The 18237-nt window shown below is 40.4% G+C and overlaps 1 protein-coding gene across 3 annotated transcripts in view; it reads right to left on the bottom strand.

The window, feature by feature from the left end:
- Nucleotides 1–18237, bottom strand: part of ACOT7 (acyl-CoA thioesterase 7) — a 2743423-nt gene that overhangs the window by 1083134 nt on the left and 1642052 nt on the right. For all 3 annotated transcript variants that reach the window (XM_044063020.1, XM_044063019.1, XM_044063021.1), the window contains one exon: nucleotides 17225–17311. In XM_044063020.1, the coding sequence (XP_043918955.1) occupies nucleotides 17225–17311 (87 nt within the window). The remainder of the gene's footprint in view (nucleotides 1–17224; nucleotides 17312–18237) is intronic.

Genomic DNA, 18237 nt, shown 5'->3' on the forward strand with positions numbered 1-18237 from the left:
CGCCAACTCAACTCCCTGCATCCTCACCATTCTTCTATCCTCCCTCTCATTCACACACATATATTCTGTCTTAGTCCTGCTGACCTTCATTCCTCTCCTCTCTAGAGCATATCTCCACTTTTCCAGGGTCTCCCCAACCTGGTCCCTACTCTCACTACAGATCACAATGCCACAAGGCCTCCTGTCCGATCTCGTCTGTCAACCTGTCCATCACCACTGCAAATAAGAAAGGGCTCAGAGCTGATCCTTGATGTAATCCCACCTCCACCTTAAACACATCCATCACTCCAACCACAGACCTCACCACTGTCACACTACCCTCGTACATATCCTGTACCACTCTTACATACTTCTCTGCCACTCCTGACTTCCTCATGCAATACCACAACTCCTCTCTAGGCACCCTGTCATATGCTTTCTCTAAGTCCACAAACATATGCGGACAATACAGAAACATGGCCTCAAGCTGAATACCAAAAAATGCATCATCATCCCCTACGGGGAGAGTGATGTCCCCACAAACTATCACATTAATAACAACGTACTAAGCACTCAATCAGTGATAGCAACTTGACTTTTGACCCCCATGTTGCTTCCGTGGTATGGAAAGCTTTCTACATGGCCCACCTCATAAGTAAGGGTATCTCATCCAGGAACAAGGAGGTCATAACATCCCTGTATTCTTCCCTTATGCGGCCCGTTATTGAGTACAATGCACCTTTCGGCATGTACTTCGCAAAGCACATGCAGCAGCTGGAGATACCACAGAGGTTCCTCACCAGGAGAATCCAGGGCCTCAAACATCTACCATACACAGACTAAAAGCCTTATCCCTCTACTCAGTTTCATACAGACTCCTCAGAGGTGACCTCTGCCTGGCATACAAGGTGATCATGGACCCCACCTTGATGGGACTGTTACATATCCGCAAGTCAAGCTCCACTCGAGTAACCCGCAAGCATGGCCTCAACCTGGACTGACATCAACAGGGCTTGTTGGCGGGACAGATTTGTGTCCCAGAGACTCCCTCATCTACGGAACAGACTCCCTTTCCACATCATCTTTACCCCTTTTTAAGTGCAACCTAGATAACTGGATGGGAAACTGAAAATATACCCCTGAGATTCTACCCATGTCCCTGCTGGACAGGGGTATTGGGTGCTGATTTGTTTAAACAAGGGCTAAACTCTTGGCTAGGTTTATAAGGGTCTCATGGCCAATAGCCTAGTAACCTCCTATAATCCGATGAAACCTTGCCTGTGATATAAGTAGGACCTGCTGGAGAGATAGGTATGTATCACAGGGACTACCCAGTCTATGGTACAGGCTCCCCATCCATGTGAAGCAGAGTTCCTCCCTAACCTAATAGTGCAACTTGGACAATTGGATAGGAAACAGGAAATTCATCCCTGGTTTGGCACCTATGTCTCTAATGCACACAGGTAACCTGTAAATGGTTCATCTGCCAGGCTCATGCTTACACCTATCAAGGGTATCAGAACTTGTCAGCGATTTGGGATGCATGGCTAAGCTTACAAAGGCCCTTGTGGTCATCAGCCTAGTAAACACCTATGAACCTGAGATTTTTTTGAACCACATCTTTTTACTCCCTTGCTGGTTCCTGGAAAAGGACCTTTGTGGTGTAGAAAAATGGACCCTGACGGCAGACAGGAACTTCTCATCTTTCTCACTGTGGGAGTGTGTCTCTCAAACAGTAGGCCCAAATAAAGTTGATCCATCAATAGGCCCATTGACAAAGGATGCCTTGAAAGGTTCGGCAAAGTCACACAGCTGTATTCAGGTATGACGCCTTATGGAGATGCCAGAGCTGGTCATCCTTGAGGTTCCCTCTGCTGCATGGGATGTCAGCCTCATGGACGCATTACACAGGGATTGAAAGGTAGCCATTCTGGAGGAGAAAGCCTTCTGATCCTCTGCAGACATGGACACCAGGGTAGAGCTAGAGAGTTCCTTGACCAGGGACAGACAGTTTAGCATTCTCAAGGAGAAAGTGCCTAAGGTGTAAACTCTTACCAAATCTATCCACAACTGTAGACTCCCTGACAGGGAGATGGACAGAGAAGCTCTCTTGGCCCAGCTCCTTTTTGGTGGCTGCCACCAAAACCATTGCATCAACTGAAATACCCTACATCCAAAACAGCTTGTCCTGGGGAGCAGTCAAGATCTTGTCCATGTGCTTGGGGATGGGCTCTACTGTGTCCAGTTCCTTCCATGCCATCGAAGACACCAACTCAATGAGAGGGTCTGCAGCAGGAGACAATCAGGATGTACATGGGCCGAACCCAAAAGCCTCCAATGGCACTGTTTCCTCAGAGGAGGGGTTTTGGAAAGACCATCCACCTCTTTGGCAGAGGATTTCTAAGATGTACAAGGAAAATGGACAGAGTACTGAGTTCACTCTAACAACGACACAAAAGTACCAAAATAGTAAAATAAAGAAGTTGCAGAGTTCCACGACAGATTTACCTTTTATTTATACAAAAAGAGAGTAAGCGCTTTCACGATCTACCCAGATCGCTTCTTCAGACTGTATTACAATGTCATCTTATCTAACCAAGCATTTTAAACTTTCAGCCATTAACACATTGTAGTTAATTAATCACAATTACCTAATTAAAACATGGGAGTGGTTCCCTTTCAATAAAAAACTTTTTTAAAAATCCAAAATTTCTTACTTTGCCATTCTTTTGTATCAGCTTATATCTAAACAAAATACTTATAAAAAACAGCCTGACATGTTTCCTCTTGAATTGCCTCTTCCGAGGGAGCTCTCCAGTGGGATAATCTGGGGAGGTCTCGGAAGAGGGGACACCTCCAATGGGGGATACTTGGGCCTCTGGTTCCCTATGGTGTGGGGGTGGCAGGAGGAAAGAGGTTGCTGCCTGCTGCTGGTGGGACACAGGTTCCAAAGGAATGGCTTTGGCAGAGGATAACGCCTTCTCTATAGCTTTGAAAGCCCCCCCCCCCGCTCTGAAGAAGACCTCCACTCCAAGGGTGCAGATGGTCGACTCCTAGCAAGAGGGAATGGCTCCGAAGCAGAAGTGGGAGACGAGCTGAGTCGAGCCAAGGCTCCGAGAGGGAGGGTTGGTTCCGACAGGATCTCAGGGTGACTGTCCCCCTCGGAGTCGACATGAGAGTGTCGGCTCCCAGAACCCTGGGCTCCAGACTGAGCCATCGAGGATAGAGTAATTGGCTCCGAGGAAACAGGTTGAATCCCTGGAGCCGAAGGGTCGAAGACTGAAGAACCTGACGTAATAGGCTCCAAGAGCGAAGCAGTCAGAAGAGGAACAGTGGTAGGTAAGGGGATCGGGCTCAGAGACCTTTGGGTCTGGAGGGGCCAATTTTCTAGCCAGAGCTGGATCCGAAAGCAGCCTTTTCACCACCCTGTCGATGTCCTCATCTGATAGGGTCCTGGAGGATCTGGTGGAGACAGGAGGAGACCTCCTTCTATCCAAAATAGGAGATCTCAATGTAGGAGATACAGCCTCGATGTTGGACAAAATTTTCGGTACCGAAGACTGTCTCGGAACCGATGACATCGATGGCACCGAAGATGAAGCAGAGTCGGAATCTGAACTTCTTGGTTCTGATGCTTTTATCTTTTTGGTTGGCTCTGAAGCCTGAGCCGATGATTTTCTCTGAGGATTTTGGAGCTGCCTGACCAAGTTCCAGCTGTTCCTGGAAGGAACTGGTCATGAGACCCCTTGTCAATGAGTTTTCTCTTCCTTTCATTCAAAACTCTTGTGCTAAAAGCATGACAGAAGGTGCAGGGTTCCTGTAAATGGGTTTCACCAAGGCAATATACACAACTGGTGTGGCTGTCTGTAACAGACATTTTCTGCGCACATCTATCAAATTTTTTGAACCCCGAAGGGTGATGATCCTTATTATCATCCTTAGACATTCTCAGACACTAAGAAAAAAGATAATAACAGTAAAAGAATTAACAACAATAAAGGTGTGAAGAGAAGAAGTTTTTTTTTAACAGTCAAACACACACAGGGGAGGAAAGGCCCTCTAACTTAAATGGGCACTATGGCCCTCTAACTTAAACGGGCCGTACAGTCCTAAGGGGAATAGGGGCTGAAAAACTTTCAAAAACAAGTCACACAAGAGATAAGAAACTATCTATAGAAAAAGGGTAGAAAAGAACTAAATGTAGTAAAAACTCGTTTTACTTGACCAATGAGCCAGTAAGACACAACCTTGAAGCTTTCCCGGCAAACGAGATCTGGGGAATTGCTGTGAGGCACCATGGGATAGGGGCTAGCCATGAGCCAGTAAAAGCTCTCGAGCTTTAGTATCGGCCGAGTCGGAGCCGAATATCGGCTCCAAACGCATCCAGCAAGAATTACGGAGAGATAGGACTACATAACATCTAGTATTATACTTACTAACTACCTTATCTCTACTCCTGCTCTCCATCCTCTCCTCCTACCACACTAAACTTTATATCAGCACCGCAACACAATGGCAAACAGAATCCACAGCCAATTCTATAAAATGAAGAAATTTCCCTATATCACCATCCAACCTCACCTCCTCTCAACCTCTTTCATACTTTTATAATAAACCAACAAATAAAACTAACCCTCACTCTTCCCAAAAACAAACCAGAATACTATACAAACTTAATAAACTCTGCCTACACCTACTCCAAAAACTCTCCTGCTTTGGAGACATACACCTTAATCCAGGTCCCAACTCATCAAGCATAACTAACTTAAATCAGACAAATGCTCTATACCTGAGACCTACCTCTTCTCTCTTCCGTTTAAACATAAATGCAAGAGGTATTCTTAACAAAATTCAGGCCCTTCATGCCCTGCTAGCCTTATACAAACCGGAGATAGCTGTGTTAGTTGAAATTTGTCTTAAGCCAGAACATCAGAATAATGAGATTACTCCACCTGGATATAATATTATACGTAATGACAGAGCAGCAAAAAAAGGAGGAGGCGTAGCCATACGTTTTCCAAAATCATCTCACCATAGAACAATTTTAGTGCAATTCCCAAGAAATCAAAGATATAGAACTAATATTTGCTAAACTAAACTCCAGAAAAGATATAGTTATTGCAGGTGGCTATATCCCACCAGGCAATAACATTACTACACTGGAAAGGCTGCTATACTGGATGTCTACCTCCCTTCCACAGGAAACCATACTACTAGGAGACTCATATTGACTGGGCTGACTGCTCCAGTCACAACCCCTCTACTCACATCAACCCACATGGGTTTACCCAAATTATATCTACCCCCACTAGAATTGAGAAGACATTCAAATTACAGTCCATCTTAGACTGGATATTGCTATCAGACCCCACTCTCATACAACAATCAGGCTGTCTCCCAGACAGTCTAAGTGACCATCAAGCAACCTACCTTATTAGGAACAGATCCCACCAAACCACCCATCCCACTCTAAGGGTAGTACGGAACAAAAACAACTTCAAAGCTAATGACCTAATCAATGCAATAAAATTCAGTAACTGAACTCCCCTAACTCAACTACCTCTAGATGAAGCCGTGCAATACTTTAACTCACCTTTCCTTAAAATCCTAAATGAGCATGCACCATCCAGAACCATTCCGAGTCAAAACTAACTACGCCCCTTGGCTAACAAAAGAGACAAAAACTATAATGGAAGATGGGGACAAAGCCTGGTTACAATTTCATAAACACAAAACCACTTCCTTGAAACAAAATAATTTTGAACTCCACAACAAAGCCAAAAAACAGATTAAACTAGATAAAGCTAATTACTATAAAACCATGCAAGAAAAATTTGCTCATAACCCTCAAAAATTCTGGGTCACAATAAATAGTTTACTGCACCCTGGAAAATCTACCACCCCTACCCCTGTATTACCAAATAACCATGATAACACCCTCACACAATTCAACAAATTCTTTACTGAAACAATCCAAGCCCTAGCCAACACCCACAATTGTACTACCAACCCCATACCAAAACTCACCCATACCCACCTCAATGAACAAAACAATTCCTATAGCTTTTCCCTGCACGCAGTGTCTACTAAAACTATTACTAAACTCCTGAAAAAACTTAAACCAACCACACTGGCACCAGACAAACTTCCAGATGACTTCCTTGAGATAACAGCTGAGGCCGTAGCCTATCCCATATCCATTCTCATAAATAGGTCAATATCTGAATGCACAGTATCAACCTTGTGGAAAATATCACATATTATTCAACTCCACAAAGGAGGTAAATCCCTAGAGCTCACCAACTACCGCCCAATCGCAATTTTATCACCTTTATCAAAAATATGAGAGAGAATAGTTCACTCTCAACTAATGCAGTACCTCCTGAAAAATAACCTATCTAATTCTCAGTACGGCTTTAGACCTTCCCATAGCACCACCACAGCACTACTCTCATTTACCAACATAGTCAATCACCATAGAAACAAGAGACTATTCGTATCCTCCATATTCCTAGACTTATCTAAAGCCTTCGGCATAGCAAACCATAGCATGCTTCTCGAAACTCTATCTACCCTTAACATAAACTCTTCCACTATATCATGATTTAGTAACTACCTATGAGGCCGTCAGCAAGCAGTGCTATGGCAGTACCAATTGTCCTCCCTATTACCAGTATCCATAGGTGTCCCTCAAGGATCCATTCTTGGTCCTTTGCTGTTCTCCCTATTTACAAACCAGACAGCTGCATCCTCACTCTCTGCCACAGAAGTGCAATACGCAGACGACACCAGCATTATATGTGCCGCCCCTACCATAAACGAACTACAAACCATAACTCAAAAGAACTTTGCTTTAGCTGACGCATGGTTCACCAACATCAAACTTCTTCTTAATCCCCAAAAAACCAACCTAATTGTATTCGGCCCTGGTAGACCTCCTCATCTAAGCAGTGATTTCACCATAATCTCCAAAGATAACATCAAAATCACCCCAACAACCCACACCAAACTGCTAGGGGTAGCAATCGTTAACAACCTCAGATTTGATATTCACATAGCCCAAACAAAGAAACTATACAAAAAGCTGGGTCTCCTTCATAGAAGCAAACAGTTCATGACCAAGAATACCAAATCCACAACTGCAGGAACTCATCTCTTATCCATCCTCCTTTATGCCTCCCCTATACTGTCAAATCTTCGCCACACTGAACTTAACAACACGGAATCTTGTTACAACAAGTTTGCCAAGTTCGCATCTGAGGCCTCTCATAGATCCCATCACTGTTTTACCCTGAAGAAGCTCAACTGGCTTGAGCTGCCCCAACTACTGCTACTTAATCACCTCTGAACATCACACAAACTATACTACTTTCCTGACAGAACTCCAGCACTACAGTATCTAATTCAGCCCTACACAACCACCGGAACCTTAAGATCTAGTAACCAAAACCTTATAAATGTCATCAAACATAAAAATGATGCCGGTAAATCCCTTTTTGCCTGCACTATAGCCAGAATCTGGAACCAACTCCCAAATCACATAACATCTACAACCTCTGCCTTCCAATTTAAAAATCTCCTCAAAACCCACTATTCAAACAACTGGCTTTGCTCTTGTGTCTCCCCAGGTTAACCACACCACTGCACTGTTGCATGAATTCTTCTGCTAAGGATCACCTGTTTCTTCCACTAGTTACCCAGGTATACCCGTTCTACCCCAAACATAAGGGCTTTTAAGAATGAACTCCTTTCAAAACCTTTGCACTTTTTCTCAATTATTGTACTACTTCTAATCTTATAATGTACTGCATATAATCCTTACAACAAGAAATGGTTAAATTCTATTACATGCTGAAATGTAGTCTTGTAATGTTCTGTATATATTACTTTCAACAAGTTAATATCTGCATATTGCATGCTGAAATGCATTCTTAGATGTAAGCTCAAATCCTCTTGTATTGTACTGTACTGTATTTGGAGCTTTTCTCCCCGGGCCTCCGCTGAAAATGGACCTGTGTCCGGTCAGACTTTCCCGGTTATCAAATGTAAAATAAAATAAACAAAATAAATAAAAATAAAATTGATACTGTCATTTAGTCCCTGATGTTTGTCAACATTGGTCTGATTTGCCAGACAGTTTCTCGGCATTCACGCCTGACTCTACAGTCCCTGTAAAGTCACCAATGTCAACAGCTTCCAGAACAAAAAAAAAAAATTCTTGAAATTGACACATGTAGGATCACTATGGCAACATTAACTTTTCCATCATTCTGGATGGGTTGTAACGTTTAAGAATTTAGCACTGGCAGACAGAGCACATTAATTTTTGTAAATTTCTTCAAGCACTGATGAAATCTGCCCAGCACCGAAAAAGGGTTTTACCAGCTAGACCATCACTACACTCAGGAGAAAAGGTCTGCTGGGAGATTATTTTGTTTTCCTTTACTTTTCCTGCTGGTCTGTGACTATTTAGACCTTCCTACTCACCTGACTAATTCCTTCCCCACTCCACCTTTTCTTGCTGTCTATAAGCTGCTGCTTTAAGAGGGGCAAATACTGTTTTCTGTACCCTCTGTAATTTTCCTGTTATTATTCAAACAGAAGTCCAAGTGTGCCTCCCATGTGACCTTGCAGCTTCACAAACATTATTGTACTGTAGCTTTGCAAGCACCTAATTAAAAAGAACATAACTATTAAAGTGAAATATAAAATGGTAAAAATTTCTCTTACCAAAGTTATAGAAATAAAGTTGACTCTTACAGAAATACTTAGTAACACGCTAATATGTAGTCAAAGGTGTGGGGCCAGATTCAATAAAGCCTACACTAAGTGTATACAATATGTATTCGATAAAATTCTTATCACATTTTTTATCCTTTCTAGTCACTCAGAAAGATTTACACTAAGTGCACATGCAGTCTATACTTTGTGGTAACCTTTATGAATCCCTGTCAATATTTAAAGTTGCAAGAATATCAGTAGGAAAACTAAAATTAGGAGGAAGAGGGTGTGGGTTATTGTCTGTGTTAGTTCACTCAGAACAGTGTACACTTTGTGTAGGCTTCATTGAGTCTAGTCTGTGGTCATTTTACAAGAGATAATAAACATTTGAAAAGGAAGGGCTCCATTTGGTTTTTGAAATTCAGAAATTTATCCCTCACTTCCTTAAACATTCAACTAAAGAGTTATTTCAGTCGAGTTTTAGACATTTTTAATTAAAATTAAAGTGAAAATCCAACGGAATTAAAATTTCTCATATGAAAGAAAACAAAGAGTCACAAATTCCTGAAATAAGTGTTATAAACATAGCACAGTTTATTTTTTTTTTAAAAAAGAATAATTTTGGTCTTCAGGCCTCAGACTCACATACTTGTTCTCTGCAGTGCGGTGCTCTAACACTACATTGTGGAGGAACACAGTAATAGGTTGATTTTTTTGGTATTTGAAGTAATGATGGAAAAAGTGTTACACATTCTGTGTGCATATGTACCGTCCTTTGTCTTTGTTTGTGTCTTTCGGCTTTTTCCGGTTAGGGGTCGCCACAGCGGAACTCCGGTCTGCTAATGATTGGCAGTTGATTTTTACGTACCGGCTTGCCAGGCCTGACGCACAACCTTCAACGAAGGTACGCCCATTCACGCATGTCTCCACGCAGAAGACGCTCTAGCTGAGAATCAAACTGGACAGCGTCTTACTGTGAGGCAACAATGCTACCGCAGCACCACCACCGCCATCCTTTGTGTGATTTACTTAATTTACTCCTGGTGCTAATATGTGATACCCTCTATTGTATTTATTAACACTGCTTAACTAAAGTGTTTCACTCATGCAAAAGGGTACATTTATGGCTAAAAAGAGACATATTTTTTGAAATCTTTTTATGTTTAAGCATATTCTCAGTGTGAGTTATTGGATACTAGTGAAGAAAAAGCAAAACATGACAATGAACAAACGATCACAATGTGAGTAATGTTTGACAAGTCCTAAAATTATGTAAAACATAAAACAAAAAAAGAAAGCAAACAGAAATAGACTTGACACATATCCAAACTAGTTTATACAGGAACAGCAAATGATACATGTATACATCTTGAGGGGCATGATGCCTACTCCTTCGTTTTATTTGACTAATTTGTTAACTAGGTAAACACACTAAGCACAAATCTGTTTTAGTAGTGAGGAAAATACACACCCATTAACAATGGTATTGTTTGCATTACACTTGACAATGAAGGAATCAAACCCTGGACAACAGCATAACAGTCGTCTCACAGGCTTAATCCTCAGTACCAAACTGCTGTTCTAGAAAGATGAACTCCTCTACTTGGTGCGCTGTTTAGATAAAAACTCTTTTAAGAGGTAGCTTTTTAAAATGCTTAACTAATGTGATTCACTCACCACAAAGCTTGCACTTCAGGATCAAAAGAGACATACTTTTTTAAATTGTTTGATACTCATGAATTTTTAGATGGTGCAATACTACAGTGTTAGTTACTGGACAAAACTGAACAAAAATCCAAAACCTGACATTGAACAGACAACTACAATGTTAATAATTTTAGACAAGACCCAGAAATAAATTATGGAAAACATACGACAAAAAAAGGAATAGATGACTAACATATTTCCAACTAGTTCATACAGGAAGAACAACGGATGCATGTAGAGGTCTTTGGGGGGGGGGGGGTGACGTATATCTCTTTTTTTCATTCATTTGTTAACTAGGTAAATGCACTAAGCACAAATCTCTTTTCAGTAGTGACGAAAATGCACACCTATGGACAATGAAATATTTGCATTAAGCTTGGGGATGATGGAATCAAACCCTGCACTACAACATAACAAGCATCTTATCTCACAGAGTTAATCCTCAGCACCAAATTGCTGAGCTACAGAGATGAAGTCTTCTCCTTGCTGTGCTGTTTAGATAAAAACTCTAAGAGGTAGCTTTTGAAATGCTTAACTAGTGTGATTCACTCAACACAAAACTTGCATTTCATGATCAAAAGAAACAAACTGCAATATGTATCATTGATATTATATTTTTGCCATCAGAACTGAAAATGGAGATACACAGTGACTGGTAAATGGAGAGATGGATCCTATGAATCACTGTTTCCTTTATAAGTGTAGTGTGGTGTAAGAGTTGCAGTAATGTTACCACTGTACAATCCACAGATCAGACCCCTGAGTCACCTCCAGTTTTGCAAATGAACAAGACACCAAGATTCTTATACTCCTCCACTTGCTGTAGATGTCTACCCTCTAAACTGCAAAATCCAGTGATGACCGTTGTGGTGAAAATAATGACCTTTGATTTGAAGGTATTGATTTTCATCCCAAGTGCTTCACAGTCAGCAGCAAACTGCTCCACTGCAATCTTGAGTTATAGTCACTTGAGATAAGACAACATCATTTACAAACACTACTGCTGTTGTCCTCACATGCACAAAATAGACACTCTCCAGAGCCTGAGTGCATCCTGACAGCCTATTCTTGAAAATAATGAACAGAAGGGAAGACAAGACACACTCACAATCACCTTGAACAAGTCCAACTGAAAGCCATGCATGGAAATAATACTTTCTGTCCTCGAATACAGGGACCAAATGACACTCAGTAATGGGCCTAAGACTTCATCCAGATGCAGCAAACTCCTAGAAGGCCTTTTGTGGTATGCAGCCGTTTACCTTCTCCACATCCACGATCCATCCAACAGCTTGTGGAGGGCTGATCAACTATCAAATAACCAAGAAAAAACCCAACTTACTCCTCCAGAATCACATATTTAACTTTTTCCTTTCAAACACCCTTGCACACGATTTCTAGGCATGACCAAAAAGCATGAGCCTTCTAGAAATGGAATTCATCCTCCTGCCTCTGTTTTGAAAATAGGGACAAGTAGCAGTTTACCAGTCTAGAAGTATTATCCCCATCTTCTATACAGCACTGAAAAGGCTAGTTAGTCACAAAACCTCATCAATGTCCAGCACTAACTTAGCATTTATGGATGGATAGCACCCATTCTCATGGCACACCATAATGGAACTGTTTAATCTATGCAGTAACACCCTCCATTCCAGCAAAAATGGATCAAATCCTACCATTTGCTTGAGATGCTGCCTACTCAGAGCAGATATGTTCATTAGAGTCAGGAGTTCCTCAAACTGCTTCTTTCATCTATTAACACTGTTACATAAGGTCAGTGTTTCTCTACCTATGCTAAGAAAAGAATGAAGAATATCTGACACCTGCCTCCTATGTTTCTTGATGTTTTGCTAGAACCTCTTTGAGGCTACCAGCAACTCACAACCCCAAGCTCCTCCCACACCTGGACTGCACAGTGGTGACTACTGCAGTTGTTGCTTTCATGTCCTGTTGTTGCAGATCAATGAAATCCAGATATACTTTCTTAGCAGCATTGTATGAAAGGCCTCTTTATTTTACTTGATGGCTTCCATCACCACTACTACCCATCAGTGGATCCTAGGTTACCTTTGTGACAACCAGTGAACGCTAATCAATCAACCGTGATTTAAGTGCTTACACCTAAGTACTTTACATCTATAAAGAGTAAAACTAGATAAATACCAACATTATTTAATCATATGTAAAGCAATCCACATTCCAAACATAAAAATCATAAACATTAACTGAATCGGTAAAAAAGATGCTAACAAAATGAATCCTGCTTTAATTATTTCATTAAATCACAGTCTTGCAGACAATCAAGTGAATTTAACAAAGAGAATAAACTTATAGGCATCATGTGTTAAAAAGCCTGAACAAAATTCCACACACTGTAATTCGAACAGTACCAAACAGAACATCATATTGCAATACATTATGCAGCCCAGTGCCCTCTGAGATGATAAACTACAGTGCATGCCCAAATGAGCCAAACTTTGAGGCAAAATGCAACTTGGACAGCTCGAAGTCAACACAGAACTCCATTTAATTTGCCATCATCGGCCTTTGAAAGAAATGCCATCATCAGACACACAAAGTGAGTCACAAAATGCATTTAAATCCAGAAGAAAAGACAAAAAGAGTATAGGGTACTCAAAGAAAGGTTGCAAAGTGGGATATAGAACATAGGCATGAGGGGGTTGGAATTTACTGGAGGAAAATGGCAAAGAAACCAAGGTACTGGGAAAATATCTAGGCAGGGAAAGGTAATAGAGTGAAATGAAGCCAAACAGGCGTTTGGACTGCAGGTAAATGATAACCCTCCCCACCATGGACTGATATCAGCATACAGACAAACAGAAGGGGATAGGGGTGGTGAGTGAAAGACCAGGATTGGTAGAATTTTAGTCAAGTCTAAAATAGAAGTTGCTGTTAAAGAAGGGATACTTGGTAGGGCAAATAAAATATTCATGACAAGAACCAATCCAAGGAGGTTAGAAAAGACTGGAAAGGCAATTTACAAAGTAACAATGGAAGCACATCTGTATGGCTCCCAAGTATTCAACAAAGTCCAGAAGGTTTAGGATGTTTGCTTGGAAATGTTTGCATAGCAATGTTTATACTCCAAACATACTTCAGAGAAATTTTCCTCAGGTTGATAGCAATTGATGGAGGTTGACAGCAATTGATGGAGGTATGGAGGGAAACAGATAGGTAACTAAACATGTTACATTTTGGGAGTGTAATTAGCTGGCAGATTTTAAAAAGTCTCTACAGAGTATTCTGTCACAAATATTGGGGAGCAAATTATTTTAAGTAAGGAAATTATTCTTTTTGGCTGGGACACAAGATCTGCATTGCCCAGACATAGACCTAAATTTAATGCTACTTATGGCCAAAAAAAAAAAAAAATTACTAGACAATGGACATCAAAATCTAAACCAATTATAATTCCATAACTGAAGTACTGAATACTGTAAAAGAAATAAAAGAATTGGAGGTGGGATCTTTAGAAAAGGGAAAGAGCACAATTACACTCAAATAAATAGAATTTGTGGGAACAATACATGCAAGAAAATGATCAGAAGAAGGAATGAGGTTTACTAGAAGACCAGTAATTAAACAATTTATGTAATGTTAGAATGAATGGCAATTGTTAAAAAGAATGTAAATGTGCATGTAATGTAGAATCTGTGTAAATGGAAAATGTTAATATGGGTTGTTTTCATTTCTATTAATAGATGCGTGCCTATGTCTTCATAACTTAATAAATGCTTTTAAAACACAGTCAACATTCAAACCTGCATGAAGGTGTTGAAAATTCTATTTTACAGCAATTGATGTAAATCCCAAAATTATTACTAGGATAATTTAAGAAAAAAAATCACAGCCAACAGCAGATAATCTGTCCCAAAGGCTACTTGATTCAGAGTGCAAATTATGAACCTCTCATTCAGAGTAAGTTGCTACAAAGTTACAAAGGGGAAATAACCAATAAGGGATATCAAAGTAAAACCTGCCATAACAAATAATGAAATATAAGGTAACTTAAAACAAATCTAACTGTAACAAAGATAACATCAGTTGAAAGAACATATCACAATTATTATTATTTATTATTATTTGCATTTGGTTGGTCCAGCTGGGTAAGAATTGCCCTTTTTCAGTGGAGACCCGAGGGGAAAAGCCCCAAACAGACATACAAATACATACCAATAGAGACAAATTAACAATATTACAGAGGAAAACAATATTATGGGTACAATGGATAAGAAAAACAAACAATGAAAGTTTGAGAATATGAGTAAGGTAGGCCAGAGGCATGCATGCAAAAGATTTATGAAAAGGTGTTCTGAGCAAGATCTCTGAATTAAGTTAAAGTAGGCAAAGAAATGATGATTTAGGTGTGGAGTTAGTAGTGTGGGAGTTTTACATGGGAGCATGTGAAGGACATTCCCATTTGGAGGAGAGATGGGAGAGAAGCATGGATTTGAAATTGTTGTGGTTAGGTATATTACGTAGTGGTGTGGGGAGATTGTTCCATAGTTTGGCTATAGTGTGGGATAGTAGTAGTTTACCAGTTGGGTGGATGGGTTTGTGTACATGTAGGAGGTTTTGGCCTGTGGATCTCAGGGTACGGGTAGGTGTGTAGGGTGTTAGAGATTTAGCAAGAGAGGGGCATTCTGCTGGTTTAAAGATGAGTTTGTGGGCTGTTGTAAGTTGTAGGTACTTTAGGTGGTTGTGGAGTTCTAGCCAGTTTAGGGTGTGTAGAGAGCGACAGTGCTGGGAAGAGTTCTTAGAATTGGTTGCAAATTTGCAGATTTTGTTCTAACAGGCCTCAAGATTAGCACGGAGTCCGAGTTGTAGGTTGGAGAATAGGAGAGCACCGTACAAGAGAGAGGGGAGAAGGAAGGTAGATGCAAGGGTATGATGGGAAGATGGAGTAAGGTACTAGTTGTGTCTGTAGAGGAGGCCGATTTTCTGGTGGGTTTTTTTGATTGCCGAGAGGATGTGGAAGACGAATTTTAGGTTTTCATCGATGGTAATGCCAAGTAGTTTGGTACTAGGAACGATTTCAAGAGGGGTGTTATTGTGGCTTTTGATGGAAAATTAGACTTTATGGAACTGGGAAGTTTTAGTGGGAGTAAATATCATTAGCTTTGTTTTGTTGGCATTTAGGGCCAAGTGATGCGACTGCATCCATGATTCAATTTTGGAGAAGGCTGTTTGGGTATTAAGTAGAAGTTTGGAGGGGCAGGAGGTTGAGCAGATGATAGTGGAGTCATCTGCGTATTGGATGACTGAGGCTTCAGGGATGGAGAGGTGAAAGTTGTTAATGAATAAGTTGAAGAGCAGAGGGCCAAGTACTGATCCTTGGGGAACTCCTGTGGGTGTAGGTAAGAAAGGGGAGGTTGACTCTTTCAATTGTACAGCCTGCTGGCGCGTGGAAAGGTAGCTGGAGAACCAGTCTAGGGTTGAGGGAGATAGATGCAAGTGTGAGAGCTGGGACAGGAGGAGGGAATGGGAAATAGTGTTGAATGCCTTTGAGAGGTCAAGAAAAAGAGAAGATACGTATTTAATAACAATGTGGAAGGCATGGAGCAGTAAAAGCAGGAATGAACTGTCTAAATTTACCCACAGGCAGCCACATGTTGCCATGTTGTTGGAACTGTATACCTTTTGGCAACATCTTACGAGCACCTCATTTACCTAGGTCTTGAGCAGAGGTAATTTGGATTCTTTCTCTTCAACTTTCTCTGATACACAGACTAGAGGTCAGATTTGTACACATCTCACAGCTGAAGCACCAGGTAGGAGGGTCCCTGGACATCCTTGCAAGATTGGGTTACCCATGTCTGTCTTCAGCCACTGCCTGGACCTCTCACCAAATTACCAACAACTGGTAGACTGTGATGACTAAGCACTTCTCTCGATCCAACAGCTACTAAAATAGGGCCTGAGATGTTACATCAGGACTACAATATCGATCAATCATCACCCTTTGGTCCAAGATGGTAAGGTAAATCAGTACACTAAGTTTGAATATGCTGTTGGTTATAGACATGTTGTGGCTACCACAAAAGTCTAAAAAGCAATTCTCTACTCTGGTAATAATATCTAGCCATTCTCCAAACCATCATCCTTCAAGTATCACCATTATCCACCGCATGAGTGTGGGTTTTATAAACTTACAGGGCTAAAAACAATACATCCAAACCATAAATCCATTGATTTATTAATGACACAATGCTGTAGAAGTTATCTGCAAAGTAAAGTGATATATCACAACATAGCTCACCAGAATTCTTTAATCAAAATAACATCCTAGACTTTTATCACATTTCACTTGCTTTATGTTTCTTCTAGTACTTGCATCACTCCAATATATGCTTTAGAAGAGCAGAAAGAGATAGCAAAGTCAGAAACAAAAATAAAAAAGCTACAAGTCATAAAGCAATAAAAAGAGGTACATTGAGCATGTTCGTTCATTGCTTAATTACCTGCTTAAATCAGTGTGGGGTCATGGCAAAGCTACAGTCTACCCAACAATTCAATAGGCATAAGGTACTGCAGAGATTAATCCTGAACAGGACCCCAACCCATCACTTTATATATATACACACACACACACACACACACACACACACACACACTTAAATGCATATTCAGCCTGCATTACCAGTCACTGATACATGAACTGCTTTGAAATACTGAGTGTTTCTTAGCTCTATCGCACAGCATCTTTTTCTTGTAAACAAATTTACGTCAATCTATATAAAATACACAATTTAAAAAAATTACAGAGTAAAATGTAAGAAAGCCTACAGTGGCTTACCTCCGTGGACAAAGCCATGAAGAGTACAATCAGATGGTCCAACTAGGTGGATCAGGCTTGACTGGCTGAAATTTACAGTATGTGGTTCTGCAACAGAAATTGAAACAAATGAAGATTAGAAGGCTTGTTACACAATGATGATGAAATTAAGGCACAACAGAGCATTAGCTGAGCATGAAAATCAGCACAGCAAAATACGAGGCTTAGAACTAACTACTTGCAAGCAACTAATTGTTCAGAACTGGGAAATGGAAGTACATTTTTATTTCATTTTAATTTATTCATATATTAACTGGGTAAGTGAATTGGTCATTATAGACTCTCTTCAACCATTGCTCGGACCACAAGGTAAATGCTATAGAAATAGACAGTTTAAAGTAGTAGAGAATCAAATCAATTAATATGTTTTTGGTAGGTGGAGGAAACCAGAAACCCTACAGAGATCACAAACAGACAAACAAGACAACTATGCAAATTTCACACAGGTAATGACTTGCGATGAGGACTGAGTGGCAGGTCATAGAGCTGTGAGGCAGATTTTTATAGCCAATGAACCGCCATAGTGGCCAAAAAGTATCAATGTAAAAAAAGAGAGCCATAACACAAATAAACATAGAAGATTCACTCTGAAAACGGACTGGCATGTTTTGTAGAATTTGCAAAGCATACATTCATAAAATGTATTGCATTTTTGCATTGAAAAGTACAGAATTTAGTTTGCAAAACTCCAATTATGACATAAAATCTGATTTGTGACAGAAACTTTGTTTCAGACACAAAAAAAATATTTTGATGGGGAAGTTGCAGTACTAAAACTGTAAATCCTGAACATTTTTTTTTCAAACACTGCAGAGACACACTACAATAAAAGAAAAAAAAACTCACTGCATACAAAAATAGGTTTAACTCTCATGATACCAAAAATGACTTCCAAACATAACAGGGAACTCCAGACCCTGATTAAATTAACCAAAGCCAGATATGAGGCAAAAATAGCCGCCCAGGTGAAGGAT

The sequence above is a fragment of the Protopterus annectens genome, chromosome 2.part1, assembly GCF_019279795.1.
Source record: "Protopterus annectens isolate FY-2018-M chromosome 2.part1, PAN1.0, whole genome shotgun sequence".
NCBI lineage: Eukaryota > Metazoa > Chordata > Ceratodontiformes > Protopteridae > Protopterus > Protopterus annectens.